Genomic DNA, 16466 nt, shown 5'->3' on the forward strand with positions numbered 1-16466 from the left:
GCTGGCAGGTGGCGGAACGTCTTCCTCCCTCGCCCAACCAACCGTGGACAAGGCCTCGAGGCTCAGGCTGCTCCTGCCTGCCCAGCGGATTCCCAAGACCTGCCCTCCTGGGCCTGTGCTCACCCCCACCTACTTGCCACAAGCTCACATCTCTGGCCCCGCAGACCCTTTGTGGCAGAAACACAAAGTTAGGAGAGTGCTTCTTCCCCAAGGACTGAGGGCTGGAGATGAAGGACAGACACTCCTTGTGGGGCCGGAGGTTGAAGGCCACGTGGCAAGCCTGCGTGGCCGAGGCCGAGCTGGAGGGGGAGGGGAAGGGCAGAGACCGCCCCCCCCACCCCCACCAAAGACCGGCCTGCCCGTTGGGCAGGGCTGCACCCAGGTGATCCCAGCCAGGCCCTGTCCACCAGGAAAGCAGAGCACCTGGTGGGGTCTGTCCTGGGCGGGGGTCTCCAAGCAGCGATGCTTCAGGAGCGATTGGCTGCGGGCTGGGGGCGAGGAGAGCTGGCTAGGGGACAGCGGCAGAGGGTCTGGTCCAGCCAGCCTCCCATCTCTGGGCCTCGGCACCTGTCTCCAAAAGACCCCACCTCCCAGCCCTGTTTGGGCTTCCACCCGGCAGGCCCACGTCTGCCCAGCCCAACTTTGGTGCCCCAGCTGGAGCCACCACAGGGTGGGCACTGGGTGGGTGGGGCTCAGTTGGGCTGCATGGCCTCCGTGGACTCCAGGAGGTTGGCACTCTGCTCCTGAGGTGCAGGGGCTGGGCCTCCCCGAGGCTGGGTGTAGCCACTGCCGAGAGCCGGGCTGGGGTGCTGGACGGAAAGGAGGCCCACGGCTGCTCTCTCTACGGCCGTTCTGGCCTCCCTAGCTCCCGAAATGCCTTGCAGGCTCTGGGGTCCTGCTCCCTGGGCAGCCCGAGGGCAGGACGGAGTGGGTCTGCTGAAGGGCAGGTCAGATGGAACTGGCCGGGGACAAGGCTGGAGTACAGTGGGCGGGGGAGGGGCGGGGAGGGCAGGGTGGGGTAAGGAGGGGCAGTGAGCAGGTGCTGTCCAGGCACATGGGTGCTGCTGAGATCAGGGGAGGGAGGTGCCCTCAGCCTGTGCAGCTCATCTAGCCCCGCCCAGTGAGCCCTGTGGGTCCACATACCTACTCCCAGGACTGGGGGACCCCACGGGGACAGATGACGGGCCGTTTGATGCGGCCTTCATGCCCTGTGTGCCCTGAGGCCCCTAAGCCTCCAGGTGAGAGTGGGTTGCACAGTCCATTCCCTACACAGCATCCCCTTCCCTGGGCTCCGCCAGCAGCCCGACCTCTGGCGCACACGACCCCTGCCCCCGCCCAGGTGTGGTCCCCGGGCCTGGCCAGAGCCGGATTGGCTGCAACAGAGGTGGTGGTTCCTCCCCATGGCCCCCTGGGGCCACATACCCTGGGGAGCCCCCTTCCGCCCCGGGGCGGGGGGTAGGGGAGGATGCTGGGAAAGGGATGTGGCGCCCCGCCATCTTGCCCCTGGGTGGGGGGGGTCTGCCCCCCCCCCCCCCCCCCCCCCCCCCCCGCTCCAGGCCTGGAGAGCCCAGCAGCCTCTCTGGGCTGAGACTGTGATGATTCAGTGCCTCTTGGTCTTTGCTGGCAGGCGGGGATGGGGTGGGGTGGGGTGGGTCCAGGTCCTCAGTTTCCCTACAGACACTTCCCCGAGATACTGGCAGGAAAGGCTTCACTGGGGAGGAGCGGAGATGTTCTTATTAAATGTTTATTAGAGGGCCGCACTGGCAAAGAGAAAGAGTGTCTGGGTTTATGAGTGGGTCGGGCCGGCCAAGGGAAGACCATCCTGTTTCCGCGGTGAGTTGAATACATCCAGCACCTCACCCGGGGCTGAGCTGCGTCACGGGCGGTGGGGCTGGCGTCTCTGTCCACGTCAGCGAGGTCACAGACCAGACGGCCTGGCCATGGAACCGAGTGCCAGGAGCCAAGAGAACCGCTTGGCCGTGGCCCAGCCACAGACCCCAAGCTGGCCACGGTGCCAGCAGTTGCTGTCCCGATCGCCCAAGGCTCATAAGATGACAAGCCAGAGCCACCAACACAGACATTTGGCAGGTCTGGGGTTCACAAGACCAGGCAGAGCCACCCTGGTGCACCTGCTTCAGCCCAGCCCAGCCCAGCAGCCACCGCCTTCAGGGGCCAACGGAAAGGCTTGCAGGTGACCAGAACCAGGACAGGGTCTCAAGGCAGCTGGGTCCTGTCCTACAAAGCAGGTTGGCTGAGCTCTGAGAGAACCGTGTGGCTTTGTGAGTGTGCCCCCCCCCCCCCCCCCCCCAGGAGGAGGCTCAAGCTTCACACGTGTCTGGTCCTGATGGCTAAGGGCCTGGGTTCAGTGTGGCCTCTTGCAAATGCTCCCCAAATCAGCAGAACACACGGCTCGTCTTTTGCGAGTCAAGTCACAGAACACGAAACAGACGGAGTCAGTAAATGACAAAAGCCAGGGAGGCAGTTTCTTGACATCCAGACCGCCTACGAGGCAGAGGCCAGTAAAACCCACCTACTCTGTGGCTGGCTGGTGCCTGGCTGCAAGCACGTTCTGCCTCCAGGGAGGAGTGTGTGTGCTCACACACGTAAACACACGCACGCGTACACACACACACACACACACACACACACTGGTGGTCTATGGGCCCAGACATTCAAACCTGGAAATCCCTAAAACACAAGATGCTGCACAACAGTTCACCCCTCATGCGGCCATGGCCACTGTCCGTGCTTGGGCCAGCTGACGGCAGAGGTGTCCCATGCGTCTGTGAAGCCTGTTCTGCACCGGAAACCTGCGTGCTGGCCCTGAGCTGCACGTTCCGACGTCTGCCCGTCCCTGTGGCATGACTGCACAAGTGAGCAAAGCCCCGATCCTCTTTCTGCCCTGCCAGGGTCGCGTGAGGGAACCGTGCGGCTCTACCCCTAAAGCATCCACGGTATTAAGAAAAATGCCTTTGCCAATTCCAAGATCACATAAAAATATTCTTCTCATAGAAAGATGATTTGTGGCCAGCTAGGGACATGGTGTCACTCCAGGCCTCTAAGCTGCACTACTGGTTCGGTGCGATTTTAAAAGCTGCTGTATCGTAGAAAAATAATTGTGTGGTTCTGTGAAACGCACATTGTTCAGCTTCCCAGTTTAGATCTGAATAGCGAAACCAATCAGTGTCTTTCTCCCCTGAATGACGTTAGTCGCTGTGTCTACGTGATTTCGGAACAAACATCCTGAACGGCTCACTCCAGTATTTGAGAAACTTCATACAAAGCGTTAGTACAATCAGTTTGGTGCCGAAAGGCAAAGTCACCTAAGCACGCGACAACACGGCATCATCTGTGACAGAATCGTCTGGAAAAGCAAGGGACGCGCATCGTAAAAACCACCGAGGTGAAACTGAACAAACAACACAACAGCATCGCACACGCGCCCTGCCGCGGCCCGGGGCTCAGCGGATCACGGTCACGTGGGGAGCAGCGAGGGCCAGGTCCGTCTTGGAGGGGTACACCACCCTCAGGTGCCCTTCCTCATCCACCACCCGGACCTGCTCCACCACCAGGGAGCCGTTCCCAGCCGTGTCTGCACTTGCGTTCGTGCTGGGCTCCGGAAGCTGTCCAGAAAGTGCGTCGGCTTCAGTATCTGAAACGGACCCGTCCTCTTTATTTTCTAACGTATATTTGTTGATTTCTGCCATTTTCTGCAAAAGAAAAACATCTTTTCAGAGGTGATCAGGAAAGATACGCGGCAAAGGCAGCCATGCGAGGGGTGGCAGGAAGATGGGGGGGGGGGGGCGACACATGTCATCTGTGCCTCGCGGCCAGAGCGCCGACGGGGCGAGACGATGAGGCTGGCTCACCAGCACCAGGGCGTCCATGATCTCTTTACATATCTGTAGACTCGTGGCGCTTGTTACTTCCAAAAACAAATCTGAGGTGGTTTTCTTAATCTTAAAAGGAAATGAGAATGATTTCAGAAAAGAATAAAGCTGTCGAAAGTAAGACATCAGCAGCTGTTCCAAAAAAAAGCCTCTAAGACAGTGTCCCCTTCCCGAAGACAGGCATGCGCCAGAAGGCCGTGCACACGGGGGCTCTTGGTGCGCACTGTGACGGGGACGCCCAGCTCTGTGCAAGCGGCCCGGGCTCTCAGGCCTGCGCGTCCGTCCCGCGGGACATCCCGTGACTGTGCGACTGACGCTTGTGCTAAATCTGCACGTGAAACAGCCCCAGACACGCACGTGCAGACGGCGCCCTACCTTCGTCTTCTCGCTGTTGGTTATGGGCGGGAAGGAGATCACATCGCCATCTGCATCCACAAGGCAGGGGTAACTTTCTTTACCGTCCAGTAAGTGCAGGTACCTGTGAGGGAGGAAACAGAGTGGAGACGACACTACGAGAAAACGTGCCTAGAGGCGAACCGGACAAATCAGTTCTTTACACAAAGTCGGTGCAACACCAGGGAGTGTGTCCTCAGCTCTGGATGAAGGACATTCTACAGCCCGCGCTCACACGGGAACGGTGGCCGGCAGGCTGGGCGCCCTCTTGGTCCTGTGGCCACAGGTCGCCCTTCACCAACCTGTGCCCCGCGTCACATGGACAGAACGTAGGGGGTGACCGCAGTGCCCTCCTATGTCCCCGTGCAGCCGGCGTGGACCCTGCTGTCCCTCCAGGCCACAGAGCCTGCACCTGAGAAAGACGGTTCTCCCCAAAGTGGCATCTGAGCCTGGGGCCCTCGAGAGGAGAGGCCTAGCAGCGCTGCTCTCACCCCAGGCAAGAGTCCCTGATAGCCTGGGGAACGAGGTCTGGGAGGTTTTCTCAACATCGGGGAGGAGAAGAGGAGAAGGATGCAGGCCAGTCAGCCTGGGAGCGAGCGGGGGTGGGGACAGCGCCCCGAGGGGACGCCCGCTGACCTGTGCAGGCCTGAGACGTTCTGCCTCTTCTTCTGCTTCCTGTGCTCCTCGGCCTCCAGCTGTAGCTGCCGCACCAGGTCCTTGGCCTTGACTTCTCTGCGCCCCAAGGGGACGATCTGTGGGGCGGACACTGCTCCGTGAGCTCCGGCGGGGCCTCCTGTGCTCACCGGGCCATTGGCATCAACGTCCCCTCTTGGCGCTCCCTCGGGGAGCCCTGTGACCACGGGGCCCCTCTCCGGCATGCATGAGCGCCCCTCGGGGACCTCACCAGCACTCGGCCCCTCAAGGCGGAGCGCAGCCTCCAGCCCACCCACAAACGACGGCGTCTCCCAGGCCTGCGGCCCCTGGACGACCCGAGGGAGGGGGCAGACCTGGACCGGCCAGGCCCATGAAGCTCAGCTCCACACGAGGGGTTTTGCGGTTTGCTATAAACCACAAGTTTTGCTTAAAAGGGACCACACGAAGGAAACCACTTTCCGGCTGCTACCTTCCCTGAGGAGTTCACTTTTACAACGGGCCTGACGAACCCGCCAGGAGCAGCCTGAGATTCTCTCTCAGAACTGGCGTCACCAGAGTGCACCTGTCAGGGGGGCACGCGGACAGGGCCGCTGCAGCGGCAGGCAGGGAGGGGCGCAGGACGTCACCTTGAGGTCCTGCGGCGGGCGGGTGTCGTACAGCAGGGGCCCGCGGACGGCTCTGAGGTCGTGGGTGGCGATGGTGGCGGCCGTTCTCTTCTCACAGAGCTCCTCGTGGAGCTTGGTCTGCAACACACGGCCCGAGGCATCCAGAGCTCAGCGCCCTGCCCCCGATGCCCTGCCCCCCTGGCCTCCCCCCTCGGCCTCCCCAGCCAAAAATGTATTTTGTGGAAACTTCCCCGGATGATTATCTTATCTGTTTACTGGCAGAATTTCTTGTTTCTCTAAGTCTGGAACAGAGTATTTGAGACTTCAAAGAACCCTCCTTGAACTAGAATTTATGACTGAATAAACAGAAGTAGGACTTAAAAGAAAACTACCCGCAGCATGGTTTCCTTCCAAAACACCGATCTCTGGGTTTTAAACTCCCGGCTGGGAGTGCCCTTTGCTTCCTCCCTGAACATGAGCTTCCAGAAAGCTGCCTCTGTCCCCACGGGCCACACTGGGGTGGGGGTGGGGGGTCTGCAAACTTCAAAGATGGGGTTTTTACTTTAAAAGCTGGCAGACTGCATACAAAAACAAACCAGGAAGTTCTTCTAGCTAAAACCTGAACAAAAACTAAACAGCTCACACGACAACAGGCTGGCCAGTGCTGACGATCTCCGTACTGTCTTCTACGAAACCAACTGTGCAATTCATTACAGAAACCCCAAATCCCATCCCCCAAGATGTCAGAAACTCGGGAAACGCTCATCTCCCATCGCAACAAAGCCTTCAGAAACGAGGCAGGCCGGGAAGGGTCTCTGTGGACGAGCTGACAGGCAGGCAGCCTCCTGGGGCCGAGGCCCAGGTCCGACCTGCCCTGGGGCGCACCCAGCGGGTGTCATCCTCACCCGTGCCCGGAGCCAGGTCCCGCCGTGCAGAGTGACACCGGGCCACCCGCCCCCCCCCCCCGCCCCCCCACCGCGGGCCGCGCACACCCACCTGGGAGGTGAGGAGCCGTCTGAGCGCGTTCCCCGTCTGCAGGTCTAGGCCCCTCACGATGGCCCCCACGATGAACGGCCGGACGTCCCTGACCGCGGGGCTGACCCGCACCGTCAGCGGGGCGGGGCTCTCGGACACGTGCAGCACCCGGAGCAGCATCCGGCCGGCGCCGCCCACCTCCTCGTCCTCCCCCTCGCCGCTCTCCCTCCGCCGCCGCTCCCGCCGCCTCCTGCGGGCCTCGTCCTTCTCCGGGCCGTGCGCCTTGCCCCCGCCCCGCCCGCCGCCCCGGCCCCCGGCGCGCAGGTACTCCAGGATGGACCTGGTCTGGCAGCCGCGGACCATCTTCTCCAGCCGCCGGTCCGTCAGCTTGTTCCCCCGGAAGTTGACCTCCTTGAGCTTGGGGCAGTCGGCCAGCTCCGCCGGGACCTCGCTGAGCTGGTTGTTGGACAGGTCCAGCGTCTGCGAGGGACACAGAGGACCCGGTCACACGCAGCCCACCCAGCCACGGGGCCGTGCCGCCTCCTCCAGCACCCCCGCGCCCCCTGCGGTCTGTGCCCAGACTGACGCCCGCTACAGCCACCAAGCAGCCCTGAGGGGGACGGGGGACGGGGGGCTGGGGGACGGTGGTTGCCAGCGGTCCCCACAGAATGCCTGTCCTCCTCTTCCTGCTCCCCTGCAAGTTCCCTGTGACAACTGTCCCAACGGACAAGGTTAGAGGAGGAGCACAGGACACGGAGAACGTGCGGTCATGAACACTGTGTGCTTCAGAAACACGCTCCCCACAAAATGGTGCTGAGATTTTTTAAATCAGACGAACTAAACAGACAGAACACGGCATCACCCTTCATGCAGGAACACGGTGCACGGCGCTCCAACTCTGCGTGCACAAAACGGCAGAGCGGCTCCGACCCTGGCCTGCTCTCGGCCTGCGTCTGGACCCAGGGAGGGATGTCGCAGCCTAAAGAGGGGGCACGGAAGCCTCGCACAAGAACCTACCGCCGCTCCTGCTGCCTGGGCTCTGACAAAACCGTGTGCGGGAATCAGCAGCACAGAGACGTGTTACCAACGGGCCGCCCTGAGGGGTCAGGCGGGGCAGGAGGAACACTAAGGAGCGAGGTCAGACCCCAGGACACCGAGGCAGCATCTTCTGGTCGTGGGGTCTCGGCTTCCCCTTCTGCGGCCGGGTAGAGGACAGGCCCCCAGGAAGAGGCCAGCCGCTGTCTCCTCTGCTCTCCTCCCAGGCAGTGCGGGGCACCGTGCACAGAGCCCCTTTCTTGTTCTCCTCCTGGGCCAATGGGAAGCTCTGGCCTGGCCTTGCTCGGCACGGCTAAGAGCAGACAGGGGGCATAGGGCCTCGGAAGAAACCCTCCTATCTGGCCAGCTGGAGTGAGCGCGGGGGAGGGCGGCTTGGGGAGAGCTCTGGGGCACAGGGGGCCTGTCTGGGCTGCACCCAGGGTCAAAGCCAACACCGGCAGGCAGCCATCTGCACGCAAACCTACGGCAAGAGTTCACACTTGGTGGGCGAGACCGCTGACCAGTCCTGGTTCTGGCTGGGATGTTAATGGGCCTGGATAAAGCGGGTGACAGACTTCATCATGAACTGGAAAGGGGGCAGGGGCTCTGATGGTCCAGAAGATGCCTCCACTTTGGCTGGTACAGAGGGCTTCGGACAGAACTTCGCAGACTCAGTTACCAACAGAGCTGTCCTGGCTCAGGCCATCAAACTGCCGAGAAGCCGGGGAGCCAGAGTGGAGGAGGGGGTCAGAGCTGGGGGAAGGGACGGTGTCGCAGAGGAGACTCTAAAGGCTATGCTGGGGCCTTAGCAGGGCGGCAGGCTCCCATCTTGCACTCAGGATGGGGACGAGGAAAGGAGGCATGGCTTTTAGTCACCTTGGGGGCCCAAGGGGCCCGAGAGGCTGTAGGCAACGCGATTTCGTACAATTGTGTCCATTTTGTGCCTCACTGGGCCCTTCTCCCCGGCTTAAGTGGGAATGGGAGCGGGGGATGAATGGACTGTATCACGGCCTGTCCCGGTCTCTGCCACACGGAGGCTTGTGAGTGGCAGCGAGGAGCTGACATTCTGAGGTCAGCACCCCCCCTCCCCCCGCACATGCCAGCTTTGGAGTCGGCTGCACTGTCCAGGAGGCTTTGGCCGGCTCAAGGACTGCACTGGGACGGCCCTCACTGCTGCACAGAACCAGCCGGCCGGGTAGACGGCGCGCGCAGGTAGCAGAGGAAGAGCCGGCAAGGAGGGGAGACTGGGGGACGGGGCCTCACTGCCCGGCCACTTCAGCCACAGCCTCTGCAGGCCGGGGAGGTCTCCACAGAGGACAAAGGTGTGGGGTTACTGGGGGGGGCGGGGAGCTCCGCTTTCAGAGGCAACAATGACCGAATAATGGACATTTCAGGCCCTGTGCTGCGACCCTGTGGGAGTGTAAACAGGGAGGGGAGGAAGCAACAGATCAGGGAAGTCGTGCCAGGCTCTAGAGGTGGGGGCCTTGTAGAGATGCGGACACCTGCACGTAAGAGGACAAGCCGCCCCCACGCCAAGCCTGCGCTCCGTTGGTGCTGGGCACCACAGCAGCAGACTCCGTGAGGTCTCACGCCTAGAAAAGCAACACTAACGGAAGACAGGACCTTCAGGAGACGCCGAGATGACAGGTAACGCCTGAACGCGGCTGAAATCACGCAGGACCGGGGAACAGAGCTCTTGCTTTCCGACAGAGGAAGTGGAGTCTGGACTGTGCGTGCCAATCCCCAAAAGGTACAAAATGCACAGAGGCTGAAGGGAGTGGCGTCCAGGAACCTGCCTCTGCCTGGAGCCGACCCACGAGGACACCCGCTTACTCCCTTCCTGCCGGTAACACAAGCATCTCCGACCTGGGTGACGCCGCCGACTGCCCTCTGGGAACATCCCTTCTGCTGGGATGTGCTGCTGGGGTGGGGGGTCCTAGATCCCCAGCTGGGCGAATGGGCGAACTGAAAACAACATGTCAGCCAAGGGCGTGTTGGCCGAGGGGACCCGGATGTGACCCGGGCACCCAGTGAGCCTGTCACCTCTACCCTGATGAAAAGATAGAGATGGACGAAGGGCTCCTTGGGGCTGGACAGGGGTTTCACGTGCAAAGTTTGGTTTCTCTGGAAAACCTGACCACAGTGGGAGTCCCATCTGTGAGCCACGTGGACGGTCCCAGTGAGCACGGGCCCCGAAACAGGGGGAGGCCTGGCCGGTGTGGCCTTCCAGCCGGCTTCCAGCTGCCAGGCCCATTCCTCTGTCAGCCCTGAAGGCCAGCGCCCCGGCCTGAGTCAGTCGCCTACGACAAAGGCAAGGGTGACGCAATGGGACATCATCCCTGGTGCACCACAGGTGACAGAACCCCAGAACAAGGACACATGCCACCAGGAGAAACCACCCCAGATTGTCTTAGGTCTCCCGTGGGGAGCCAAGCTGGATGGCTAGACAGCAGGACGGCGACAGGGCGGGCTGGGTCCGGGCAGTTAAGTAGGTGGTGAGGTTATGGCACAGTGGATACACAGCGGTCTCTCGGGCTCCCTCGTCCCAGGTGGTGGGAGTGGGGAAGAGGGTCTGGGGCCCCCATCCGGGGCAGCTTCCTGGGGGAGGGTGCATGAGGCACGCATCTCCCTGCCTCAGGGGAAGTGAGGGGACAAGCGGGGGCCCGTGGGATGCTACTCTGGTGGCCCCCGTGGAACCGAGCCTCTGGGCATTTACATCCTGTGTGGCGTCTCCCCACGAATCTGGACTGGGCTCGCTCACTTAACCAGTGGGTGCAGTGGGAGCCAGGGTGCTGGTTCCAAGCCCCTTCTTCAAGGAGCCCTGTGGTCGGAGAACTGGGCCACCCTGCCGCGGGGGGGAGAGGTGCCGAGACGACATGGGGCCAGAGGAGCCGGCACAGCATCGCAGCGGAGCCCGGCCCCGAGCACACGTGGTCTATGGCAAGCCCAGGATGGAAAACGGGCAGCACGTGACATGACTGGTGTTGTTTTCGGCCACCGGGTTTTGGCACGGTCCTCAGTCACGGTGACCGCAGCACCACCGCCCCTGTTCACGGCACTGTGGCCGTCCCCAGTCTCTCACAGGTGCAGGAACCGGCAGCAATGCCAGGACACGCTGAGGGGACCCCCACCTCCGCCTGTGAGCTCAGTTCTCCACCAGGCCGCCTCCCGGCAGCACCCACAAGGACGAGAACACGTTTGTACTCAGGACCCCAGCGCGCACACAGGGCAACGCGGCCTCGCACGGATCCGGTACCGCTCCTCACGGAGGCATCGTTTCAGAGAGGCCCCCGAAGGACAGCTGAGTCCAAGAGGGATTCCAAGCGGCTCTGGCATGACCCTCCCCAAGACACAGGCGTCTTCGTGGGGAGGAGAGCCGATGGGGGCCTAGCAGCGGCCAGAGTGGAGGAGGCCAGGGGGCTCAGCAGAGGAGACGCACCCTGACCTGAATGCGGGTGTCTGCACACGATAAAGGCCACACGCGTCACCAGTGGGCACCATGGACGCGGTACAGAACGTCTGAAACGAAGCAGTCGTACACACTGGCAAGCGACTCAGGTGAAGTACAACACCCGATCCTGCCCCCGAGGGACCGCGCTCGGCTACATACCTGGCCCGTCAACCTTCTGGAAAACCAAGAGACCGAACAGACCTGAGCGAGCAGCGTTGTACATCACCCGTCACACCTCTGCCATAAAGGGACGCCTATAGCCGGGGGTGACCAACAGGTCCCAGGAGCACCCCCCACAGCCTCTTTCTGGAAATGCCAGCAAGCACTCTGCTGAGAGGCCTTGTCCGTTTCTCTTAACTACACACACACACACGTGCACACATATTCATGCACACTTGCAGACACATCTTTACACAGACATACACGTTTGTAAAATCAGGTGGCAACACGTTAAGAGTAACTTCGGCTGGAAACAGATCAGTTGCTAAGCTGTATACACATTTTACTGCTTAAAAAATATCTGCATGGGGTGCCCAGGGCGGGGGGGGCGGGGGGCAGGCTCAGCCAGTTAAATGCCTGACTCTTGATCTCAGCTCAGGCCACGACCTCACCATTTGGGAGTTTGAGCCCCGAGACCTGCTTGGGATTCTTTCTCTGTGCCCCTCTCCTGTGTGTGCGTGCTCTCTCAAATAAACATTAAAAAAAAAAAAAAGGTCTGCATGAAAAGGATAAAAAGTAGGAGCAAAAAGAAACAAAGACCTGCCTTTTTCAGGACGAAAGGAAAAGGGAACACGGGGAAAGAGGGCTGCCCAGGAGCCTCAAGACTGGAGTTAGGGCAGGGCTCTGCAATGTCCATCCTCCCCTCTCCTGCACACCTGTCTCAGCCAAGCATTACGCTGGGGCCTGCAGACCTAACGGGAGTACGTTAGCAGCCTCTGGACAAGGGAGTCTAGAGAAAAGCCCAAATGATTTGTTGTGGACTCGGCAACCCCTTCCGGCCTTCGGTAAACCAGGAATAACAACTCCAACTTTAGAAGGCGGTCGTCGGGGTGAAGGGAACAGCATACAGAAAATCACACAGTGTGGCATTATGCGGTAATCCCGGTAAACCACATCTCCGGGCCTTGCCTGGGTACCCCCCCGCCCAGTCACTGAATCATTTCACAAATGCGTGAAGACACAGAGATTTAGGCGTGGGCCCCTGCTGTTGAGCCAACCACGCGAGGATGGGGGGCCCGGTCACGGGAGGGAGGGCGGCTGGGACTGCGGCGTCCCCGGGACGGCTCGCCCGGGAGCAGCTCCCTCCCCACCGCTCCTCCAGGGCCCCGGCTCGCAGTCCCCGCTGACCTTGAGCGAGGCCAGGTGGGCGATGTCGGGGCTGAGCTCTCGGAGGCAGTTGTCGGCGGCCGCCAGTTCGCTGAGCAGGGGCAGCGCGCCGGGGCGGAAGAGCGCGGCGGGGAAGGAGTCCAGGCGGTTGCCGGTGAGGTTGAGGGTCTGCAGGCGCGGGGCGCAGCGCGCCAGGTCGGCGGGCAGCTCGCGCAGCCGGTTGCCGCTGAGGTTGAGGCTCTGCAGCTGCGGGAGGCCCGGCGGCTCGGCGGGGCCCAGGCCCTGGCCCGGCGGCAGCGCCTCCAGCGCGTTGCCGGACAGGTCGAGCACGCGCAGCGCGGGCAGCGGGCCGAGCTCGGGGCTCAGGCCGGGCCCCAGCGCGTTGCGCCGCAGCACGAGGCTGTGCAGCTGCGGGAGGCCCTGCGCCAGGCCCGGGCCCGGCTCGCGCAGGCTCCCGCAGCCGCTCACCTCCAGGTAGTGCAGCAGCGGCAGCGTGAAGAGCCTCGGCGGCAGCCGCCCGCCCGCCGCGCGCACCCGCTGCTCCAGCCCGGGCCCCGTCAGCAGCAGCTCGCGCCGCCGCTCGCGCTCCGCCAGCTCCAGCTCGGGCCAGGCCTCGGGGACGGGGGCCGCCGCCGCCGCCGCCGCCATGGCGCCGCCGCTTCCGCTGCAGCTCCCAGGGCACTTCCGGGGCACGGCGCGTCACTTCCGGCTCGGGCCGGGAGGAGAGAACGCGCGGGGCGGGACTGGCCGCGCGGGGGGCGGGGCGAAGCGAGGAGGGGCGGGGCGGGCGCCTATCGGGGAAGAGTGGCGGAGAGGTGCCTCCTGGCGGCCGAGGGCCTTTGCCCGCGCTCCGGAGTCCGCACCTCGAAGAGTCACCGTAGCGGAGCGGCGCGTCCTGGGGAGGCGACCCGCCTCCCGGGTCCAGCCCCTCGCCTCGCGCTGCCCCGGGTCCGGTTCCTCGCCCTGATCGCCCTTGACCGCCCCTCGGGTCCAGCCCCGCGCCCCGATCTCCCCGTGGGTCCCGCCCCGCGCTCCGCGCGACCCCCTCCCCGGTCCGGCCCCACGCCCCGCTCGTCCCCCCGGGTCTGGCGCCGCGCCCTGATCGCCCTGACAGCCCCTCCACCCCAGGTCCGCCCTCGCACAGGGGTCTGGGATCGAAACTTCTGGTTTGCACCAGCACCCAGGGCAGCTGTGTCGTCCACAGATGAGTGGCTCTCGCATCGGAAGCGGGAGATTACCAATGACTGAGGCCTGGCCCCTGGTTAGAGAGAGATTCTGGCCTAATAAATGGTCTGGGCTGCGGGTCGGCCCGGGATGGCCCCCAGTTCCCAGGTGTTGAGTGGGGTGGCAGGGTTGAGAAGGGCTCGGGGATGGGTCAGTTTTCCCTGGTCAGGCACCGCGCCAGCTGGGGCGTTGGAGGAGGGAAGGGGGAGTGCGAGCTCAGGGTAGCTGCCCCTCTGCTCATTAACGCCCCACCCCAGGGGTTGGGGGGTTCCGTTGCTTCGTTTTGTTTTGGAATTTTTGAACTTTGTATTGAAGTGTGATCTACACCCAGAAAAGTGTGCACACTTTGAATTTTGCCCCAATTGAACACATCCGTGTAGCCATCATGCACAAGAAACGGGTTATTGCGGCTCCTCAGCCCCCTGGTGCCCCAAGGGGCGTGGCTTTCTTGGGCCCGGACACCACACATCAGCGCTTCCTGTGTGATGTGCAGGGTGTTCGCCGAGCCTGGCTGCTTTCCTTCCACACCATGCCTTTGGGATTCATCCACGTGACAGGCAGCTGTGGATGGTCTGCTGTCTAGTATTAGAAGTAAATTGTGAATATGCCGTATTTTTCTCCAGCGGGGTCCTCGGGCTAACTGGGAACCCGCCCCCCTCCCCTCAGCACGTCACCCAGAGAAAAGATGGTATTTTGCTTGGTTGCCTTTGCGATCAACTCCATCTGTGAAGGACAGGCATCAGTGGGGGCAGAACTCGGAGCCTGCATCTGGCCCCCCTTTCTGAGCTGGCTGCAGCTCAGAACCTGCAGGACCTCGTGCTCTGCGTCCTGCTGGAGCCACGCCACCCAAGCGCTGCAGAACTTTAGCCTTCCCCAGGGATTTCTTGGTTTCTCTGGAGTAGATTTTTGGGAATGAGTCCACCAGCTCATGCTATTTATATTGCCCTCCTGACCGGCTATGAGAACATTAATGGTTTTATAGTAGCCAACACTGGAAACAAACCAGATGTCCATCAACAGGAGAATGGATCAATACTGGGTGAGACATCTCCTAAAATGGGTGAGCGCGTTGGGAGTGAGTATTCGGCTACGCCCGGCAGCATGGTGATTCTCAAGGTCACGCAGAAGGATATGTAGTGTGATTCCATTTGCATGGCTTAAAAACATGTCAAGCTCAAGATGATATTATTTAGGGATACGTTCCTATGTGGTAAGTCTACGTAGGCAGCCAAGTGTTGAGACGTTTCCTGAGAAGCAAGGCCGAGTTTACTACCTTGTAAAGCAAGGGGGCCTCCGGGGAGCACTGCCAACAGGTCTCCAACGGATTATGCAGGTGGTTAGCAAGTGACTTGTTTCTCTGGAGCCCCGCTAATGCCTCCGAGCCAACCTTGTGACGCTGTGTGGGCCAGCTTATATTTATTTATTTATTTATCATGACTATTTTTTTAATGTTTTTTGTTTTTAAATTTTTTTTTATTATTTTTTTAAAAAATTTTTTTAAAACGTTTTTATTTATTTTTGAGACAGAGAGAGACAGAGCATGAACGGGGGAGGGTCAGAGAGAGAGGGAGACACAGAATCCAAAGCAGGCTCCAGGCTCTGAGCTGTCAGCACAGAGTCTGACGTGGGGCTCGAACTCACGGACCGTGAAATCATGACCTGAGCCGAAGTCGGCCGTTTAACCAACTGAGCCACCCAGGCGCCCCTATAAATTATTTCAAATGCATTGGATATTAAGTTGCCCTGATATTTTTGTCATATGAATTGTGAACAATTTTTAGTAAAAATACTGTTTTCATGTAAATACTGAAGTGCCTGTCAGTATTGTTATTTTTTTCTGGTATCGCCATCAGTAATCTTTGTTAAACTTTTTCTGAATATCCTCCTGGTTGTGAGGGCCTTTTTGAAACGTGATATAGACATTAGTCATGTGGTGTCCTTACACGTATGGTGGGCGGAGTAATGGCCCCCAACAAAGTCCACGTCCTAACCCCGGAAGCGGGGAGCGTGCTAGGTTTTATGGCACAGGGGAATTGAAGCTGCGAATGGAACTAAGGTGGATAGTCGGTGACCTTGAGGTGCTGGCCTTGGACGTGGGGGGAGGGGCCCTGGGTTCGGGAAAGGGGGTGCCTCTAGAGGCCGGGTTCTGCTCGGAGCGCCCACAAAGGGGTGCACCCCGCTGAGCCCCCGTCTTAGTCCAGTGAGACCCCGTCAGACTCGTGAGCTGCGGAACCGTGAGGGGGCGAGTGTGTGCCATCGGTAACTCTGCTCATGATGACCGGTCCCAGCAGCAGCAGAACACTTGGGTGCCATGTTCTGGAATTACCTACCTGTTTTCACTCACACAGAAAGCCTGGCTGGAGGCCTGCTGGTCCCTTTCCTGATGACAGTAGGAATTCCGCATCTTTTGGGTACTGATCCTTTGTCGTCTGCGTGTGTTTTCCATCTCTGTGAGGTGTCTCCATGCGCCTTTCTCGTGCACGGACGTTCATGATTATACTGGATTCCAAAGACGGGTTGTTTAGTTGTGTTTGTGTCGTTTCACAAATCTCTACCTCGTTCAGGAGCAGAAAATACAAAACATCAGCTCCAGGTAGGTGACAGGTGTTGGTGTTAAAAAGCAAACTTTTAAACTTTCAATAGGAAGAAGGTAAGTGATTATTTTTTCTGTTCCTGGCCCTGTTCCATCCCAGCCCCGCCCAGGCTGAGACTTGGAGCCAGGCCCGGACATCTGCAGGCTCGCCCTCTGGCCTCCCCCAGCCACCAGGGACTGTGCAACCCCCCCACCCCCCCCATTCCAGGATCCCGGAATTTGGTAAACAGCACTCCCAAGGTGCTCCCTACCCCATGGGGAGAGAGAGATCTCCATCCAGAACCCTGGCATTGGTTCCCACAATGTCCCCCACCTTCAGG

The 16466-nt window shown here is 60.8% G+C and overlaps 1 protein-coding gene across 1 annotated transcript; it reads right to left on the reverse strand.

Annotated features, from left to right (window-relative positions):
- Window positions 1-3256: 3256 nt before the first annotated feature.
- LRRC47 (leucine rich repeat containing 47) lies at window positions 3257-12987 on the reverse strand. The gene is made up of 7 exons (XM_042996419.1): window positions 12351-12987; window positions 6539-6997; window positions 5564-5680; window positions 4920-5035; window positions 4266-4368; window positions 3870-3959; window positions 3257-3710 (listed from the first exon to the last, which is right to left on the reverse strand). Exons 1-7 carry the CDS (start codon window positions 12975-12977, stop codon window positions 3462-3464), a joined length of 1761 nt encoding a protein of 586 aa, XP_042852353.1. The 5' UTR covers window positions 12978-12987; the 3' UTR covers window positions 3257-3461.
- Between the last annotated feature and the right edge of the window lie 3479 nt (window positions 12988-16466).

The sequence above is a fragment of the Panthera tigris genome, chromosome C1 (genome assembly GCF_018350195.1).
Source record: "Panthera tigris isolate Pti1 chromosome C1, P.tigris_Pti1_mat1.1, whole genome shotgun sequence".
Lineage (NCBI taxonomy): Eukaryota > Metazoa > Chordata > Mammalia > Carnivora > Felidae > Panthera > Panthera tigris.